At 58.6% G+C, this 6,240-nt stretch overlaps 1 protein-coding gene across 1 annotated transcript; it reads right to left on the bottom strand.

The window, feature by feature from the left end:
- Positions 1 to 1,899: 1,899 nt before the first annotated feature.
- Positions 1,900 to 3,516, bottom strand: Ankrd34a (ankyrin repeat domain 34A). The gene has a single exon (XM_042684135.1). The coding sequence runs from the start codon at positions 3,514 to 3,516 to the stop codon at positions 2,005 to 2,007; it is 1,512 nt and encodes a 503-aa protein (XP_042540069.1). The 3' UTR covers positions 1,900 to 2,004.
- Positions 3,517 to 6,240: the final 2,724 nt, after the last annotated feature.

The raw sequence follows: 6,240 nt of genomic DNA, 5'->3' as shown, positions 1-6,240 counted from the left end.
GGACATAAAGGGGGCTGGAGGAAATAAGGCCTAGTAAATGTCTAAAAACCTTCAAAACACAGACAACTTGCCTTCTTCTAGTACTACAGTGGCCAGTTGGCCACTTGGAAAGCAGGCAGCTATCTATAAGAATTCCGAGCTGGGCCGGGCGCTGGTGGCTCACGCCTGTAATCCTAGTTACTCAGGAGACTGACATCTAAGTTTTGTGGCTCAAAGCCAGCTAGGGTAGGCAAGTCTGTGAGACTTATCTCCAATTAACCACCAGAATACTGAAAGTGAAGCTATGCCTCCAAGTGGTAGAGTGCTGGGCTGGGAAGGTGGCTCAGTGGTAGAGTGCTTGCCTTACATGCATCAGGCCTTGAGTTCGATTCCTCAACACCAATAAGCAGAAGAAGCCAGAAGTGGCGCTGTGGCTCAAGTGGTAGAGCGCTAGCCTTGAGCTGAAGAGCTGAGAGACAGTGCCCAGGCCCAGAGTTCAGGCCCCACAACCAGAAAAAAAAAAAAAAAAAAAAGTAGTAGAGTACTATCCTTGAGCCAAAAAAGCTCAGGGATGGCGCCCAAGCCCTAAGTGCAAGCCCCATAACTGGAAGAAAAAAAAAAAGAATTCTCTGTCTGGGTGCTGGTGGATCACAACTATAATCTGAGGTCTGTGGATCATGGTTCAAAGCCAGTTGGGGCAGGAAAGACCATGAGACTCCTATGTCCAATTAACCACCCAAAAAAGCCAGAAGTAGAGATGTGACTCATGTAATAGAGTGCCAGCCTTGAGCAAAAAAGCTTAGGGAAAGCATCCAGGCCATGAGTCCAAACCCCAGGACTGGCATGAGCACACACACACATTCCCATGGATCATTATATAGGGGTACCCTAGTATGACCCTCACTCCCCATCCCTCTTTCCCATCATCCTACACCTCCAAGCAGAAGTGACCAAACAAAGACTTCTGAACACATTTATTTGACACGTCACGTGGAGAGAGGAGTGATTTAGATTTCCTCCTCGCTTCTCCCCATGGAGGTGTTCATTTAGCTCTGAAGAGCAGCTTAAAGCCCATGATCCACCTCCTGAGAACACAAGACAACCTGTTGTAGTGCTTAGTGGAACCAGGTGGGAATAAAAATCAGGAAGTTGAGAAATTAAGTTGAGAGCAGGAAGGAGCAGCAGCACAATTGAGACTAGGAGTTGAAGAAGACATCCTGAACAAGTGGGTTGCAGGTGTAAGCAGGGTGTGAACAGGGAGCCAGGCCTGGAGAAAGAAGCAAGGCCTGCCGAATGGGGTGAGTTTTTCATGAAGAGGGAGTCAAGTGTGCCGAATCATGATAGGCTGGGTTGCAGGGAACACATGGAAAGCAAGGGTTGGCTTCCGCAGGAGAGCAAAGATAGCGGACACCTCTTCTTTAGAGGCTCTTTCTCCTGCTTCTGAGTCTGGGACCCTAGCAGAAGTGGTCTTGTGTTTACTGGTCTGCTGTGTCTGTGGGTACACAAGTAATCCCACGTACATGTGAAATGACCAGGACGTGAATGCTCACGTCTTTTATACCCAGTAAAATGGAATGCTTATCTTTCCTTACTCAAAAATCTCCTGTGCTGCCCTGGCTACTCAGGAGGCTGAGATCTCAGGATCCCGGTTGGAAGCCTGCCGGCGCAGGAACTATCTGTTAAGACTTTTTTTTTTTTTAATCTCTAATAAACCACCCAAAAGCAGGGAGTGGAGTTGTGGCTCGAGTAGTAGTAGAGAGGCAGCCTTGAGCGCAAGAAACTAAAGGATAGCGCCCAGGCTCCTAAATTCAAGCCCCAGTACCGGCACACACACAAAAAAAAATCTACCGTGCTTGTGTGGACAAGTTTGCCCTTTGTGTGTGTGTGTGTGTGTGTGTGTGTGTGTGTGTACGCGCGCACGGTGCCATGAACACATGCAATCGGTCCCCAGGTCCGAGGTTGGAGCTGGCGCTCCTCCCACCTGCCCCCAAGGAGGTCCAGGTCCTGTCGGCTCCAGCCAGTCCCTCAGCGCCCCGGCTCCCCAGGCCCCCCGAGACTCTGGAAGCCCCCCAACAGGCGAATCTGCTCCGTCTGCATGGAATGGCGTCTCACCAACTTGCGCTTGGTCCTGGGCGAGCCTGGCGCCCCGGCATGAGGAGGAGGAGGGGCGGGCAGGGAAGGCGCACGACCTCCGGGCTGGGGACGAATGTCGGGGATGGGAGGGTGGGGGCTGACGTTGAGGGGGGGCAGGAAACCCGGCCGGGTTTGCGAGATGTGGTCCAGGAGCAACGTCCCCGAGCCCCTCCGCTCCAGCAGCCCGGGACTCCGCCTCCTTCCGCTCAGGGGCGACACCGCCCCGGGCAGACTTTCCTGGGACTGGCGCGGCGAGGAGACCGAGCCCGCGGGCGGCAGGGTCAGCGGGGAGGCGCTGTAGCGGCGGCGCTCCAGGGCCGGGCGGCCGGGCTCCGGCGAATCGGAGCCAAGGTGCCCGGGGCCGTCCGGCTCCACCGGCTCCAGGCGGCTCAGTTTCTGCCTCCACCCGGCTGGGGCCTCCGGAGCCTCGGGGGCGGTGTTCCTGCGCGACAGCGGACCCCCGCCCGCCACTCTCTCCGCCCACGGGGGAGGATCCTCGGGGCCCTCGGTGCTGTGCCGCCGCGAGAGGCGCGGGCGTCCGGCCACCGTCAGGCCGTTGAATTCGGCCGCCAGGCGCTCTGCCCCCGGCCTGCCCTCGGCCGGGGGGACCGGCTGGGGGGGCGCCACGAGCCCCCAGGGCTCCGAGTTGAGCCTCTTGAGCGGCTTGGGGGGGTGTCGAGGCGGCTTGGGGAGCGGCTCCGAAGGGGAAGGGTCGTCCGGGGGCTTGGGCAGCGGGAATTCAAAGATGTCCCGCTTCTCCTCTTCTTCCTGAGCTCGAGGGGATAACAGTCCCACTCTCCCTCCTCCGCCTCCGCCTCCGCCTCCGGCGGCCGTCTGCAGCTGGATCTCCGAGGGCGACGTGCAGACCCCCGGACTCCGGGGTGCGGGTGCGGGGTCCTCCACCCCCGGCGACGGCGGCGAGTTGAGATACTGCCGCGTCTTCTTGGTGCCCGAGGGCGATGTGTCGGTCGTGATAATGATGACCTCCGTGCCCTTGGCCTTGCAGGCGTCCAGCAGCGTGGCGAGGGTCTCGCGATCCCCTCGGTCGAGGGCGTGCACCAGCGCCGAGGCCCCCGCGTGATCGCGGACCGAGGGGTCGGCGCCGTGGGCCAGCAGCAGCGCGGCCACCGCGGCGCCGCCGCCCCCGGCGCAGGCGTGCATGAGCGCCGTGCGCCCCAAGCGGTCGGCGATGTTGGGGTCGGCGCCTTGCTCTAGGAGGTAGCGGACCATCCGCGCCTTGTTCTGGGGGTCGTCGTAGCGGGCCCGGCAGGCCGCCATGAGCGCGGTCTCGCCCTGGGCATCCCCCTCGTTCACGTAGGCGCCTCCCTCCAGAAGCAAGCGGGCCAGGCGCAGTTTACCCTGACCCACGGCCCGGAGAAGAGCGTGGCCCTCGGTATGCAGCATGGCTGCGGCTGGGGCCGGGAGCACCGTGGGGGGATCCGCCAGGGACCGCGAGAGGAAGGTCGGTGGGGAGGGGGGGTGCTGGCTGGCACCGGCCTGAGGTCTCAGTGGGAAAGCCTATCCCTGCAAGAGAGAGAGAGTGAGAGAGAGAGAGAGGGATCGTAGGGAAGGACGCAGCAGGGGAAACTGAGGCACGCCTGGAGGCGCCCGGCGTGTGGCAAGGGGAAGGTCTCCAACATCACACAGCCCTTCCTCGAGCCCCTGCCTGTGAGCTGCCCCTTCCCTCCCTCCCCCCCCCCCCCAGCGCACGCCCCAGGCGGTGGGCAGGGAACGCGCCTGCCCAGGCGGACCTGCACGCGCAGGGACCCGCGACCCCCACCCCCACCCCACGGCTCCTCAGACCTCCCCCACCTCCCCCTTTCTCCAGGGGCCGGGATGCCACCCACCCACATGCACCCTTCTTCGCGTCAGTCACACGTTATTTTTTTTTTTCATTCCTAACCTCATTTAGATTGCCACAACCCCCAATATTGAGTACGGGGGCGGGGTGGGGGGGAGGAAGCAGATCGCATTGGGGGAACCTGCCAGGGAGCGGAGGAAGAATTGGGGGATTCATCTGCCCCCCCCCCTGCGATATTCTCTGCTTTGATCCCCATCCTCCCCACCCCAGCCCCCCCAGCCCCCCCCCCCCGACTGTCAGCCCAAATAGATACCTGAATATCCGCAGGATCTCCGGCTGGCCAGAATTGAGCCCCGGGCCGAGGAGCCGCCGGGGTGGAGGAGCCGGATGCCTGGAGACCCACATGGCGTGTCGGGGGTGTGGGGTGTGGGGGGCGCACCCAGATTCCCTTGGTGTCAGTGTCTGCGCCCCGGTACTGGATCCCGGTTCCTCCTCCCGGTGCGCCCTGGGCACCGCGCCGGCTCCGGAGGAGAGAAGCGCGGGGCGGGGGGGAGGGGGGGGGAGAGGCGGAGCTTCGCGTTGCTATTTATAGTCCGGGCTCTGCGGGGTGGGGGCGTCCCGCACCAAACTGTGCACACATAAACCCTAAAAAACCCAGGCGCTTAAACCCCGACTTCCCTTTCCTAACCTACCTCCTTCGGCAGCGCCATCAAATCTAAGCAGGCTCCTAGGAGACCCATCGGGGACCAGCGGGGGCTCCGCCGGGCTCCTGAAGCCCATGGCCCGCATTCGCCGTGTTTACGAGCCCCAGTAGCCAGACCCGGCTGCCACGCCCGGCAGATGGCTGGCTAGTAGAGAGGGGCATCCGGAGAAGGTTGGATCCACTTCGGCGTCCACGTTGGGCAGGGAGAAGCAAGAGATGATGCGGCTGCTGGTTGAAATGTCAGGGAGCTGGGAGCTGGTGGCTCACTCCTCATTGCTCAAGAGGTTCGAAGCCAGCCTGAGTAGAAAAGTCTGTGAGCCTCATCTCGAATTAACCAGGCAGGGTGGTGTGCGGGGCGGGGAGCCGGAAATGGAGCTGTGGCTCGAGTGCTAAAGTGAGTTCAAGCCCCAAGACTGGCACAAAATAAAATACGAGCTGTCAGGGAAAGCACAAGCCAGTGTGGAAGCAGATAAAGCCATACATCTTCCACTCCTGCCTCTCCCAAAACAAACATACAGCACAGAGAAACTTGGATCTGAGATCCCATATTTGAACCTGTTAGGTAAGAGTGAGGAAGGTAGATATCCTGGGAGCATTTTGGGGGGGGGGGGGACGGTGATGGGAGGGGTTAGGTCGTGGACCTTAGACCCAGGGCCTGAGCACTGTCCCTGAGTTGTTTTTTTTTACTCAAGCCCACTTTTTTACACAAACCCACTTCCAGTTTTCTGGAGATGAGTCTCACTGACCATGATCCTCAGATCTCAGCCTCCTGAGTAGTTAGGATTACAGGTGTAAACCACTGGTGCCCGACTTCTAGGAGCATTTTTCTAGATAGGGCTAAGGACATTTCCAGCAGTTTCTCTTATTTCTGAAGGGAGGAGCTAGGAGAGCTGCAGAGAGATGAGCAAACCTTGTAATATACTCTTTCTCATTTCATCTCTCTTCATCCTTTTTAATTCTTTTTCTTTATAAATACAGGGCCTAAACCAGGCACCCATGGCTCACACCTGTAATCTTAGCTACTCAGGAGGCTGAGATCTGAGGATCATGGTTCAAAGCCAGCCCAGGCCAGGAAAGTCCATGAGACACTTATCTCCAATAAACCACTCAGGAAACCGGAAGTGGTTCTGTGGCTCAAATAGGAGAGCGCTAGCCTTGAGCTGAAGAGCTGAGAGACAGTGCCCAGACCCAGAGTTTAAGCCCCATGACAAATAAATAAATAAATAAATGGACTGGGAAGGTGGCTCAGTGGTAGAATACTTGCCTTGCAGGTATGAGGTCCTGGGTTCGATTCCTCAGTACCACATAAACAGAAAAAGCCAGAAGTGGCACTGTGGCTCAAGTGGTAGAGTGCTAGCCTTGAGCTGAAGAGCTGAGAGACAGCTCCAGGTCCAGCGTTCAGGCCCCATGACCAACAACAAAAACAAAAACAAAACAAAACAAAAAATAAACCAGGCCCTACGGGCTGGGAAGGTGGCTCAGTGGTAGAGTGCTTGCCTTGCATGCATGAGGCCCTGGGTTCGATTCCTCAGCACCATATAAGCAGAAAAGGCCGGAAGTGGCACTGTGACTCCAGTGGTAAAGCTCTAGCCTTGAGCTAAAGAGCTGAGGGACAGTGCCTAGG

The sequence above is a fragment of the Dipodomys spectabilis genome, unplaced genomic scaffold (genome assembly GCF_019054845.1).
Source record: "Dipodomys spectabilis isolate Male_0828 unplaced genomic scaffold, ASM1905484v1 ptg000002l, whole genome shotgun sequence".
Classification (NCBI taxonomy): Eukaryota; Metazoa; Chordata; class Mammalia; order Rodentia; family Heteromyidae; genus Dipodomys; species Dipodomys spectabilis.
Note: the sequence above shows the minus strand (reverse complement) of the source record. Positions and strands in the feature narration are given on the sequence as shown.

What these genes read in the sequence shown, in the direction of transcription:
- Ankrd34a (XM_042684135.1), bottom strand. Translation starts at nt 3,516, where the DNA reads ATGCTGCATACCGAGGGCCACGCTCTTCTCCGGGCCGTGGGTCAGGGT.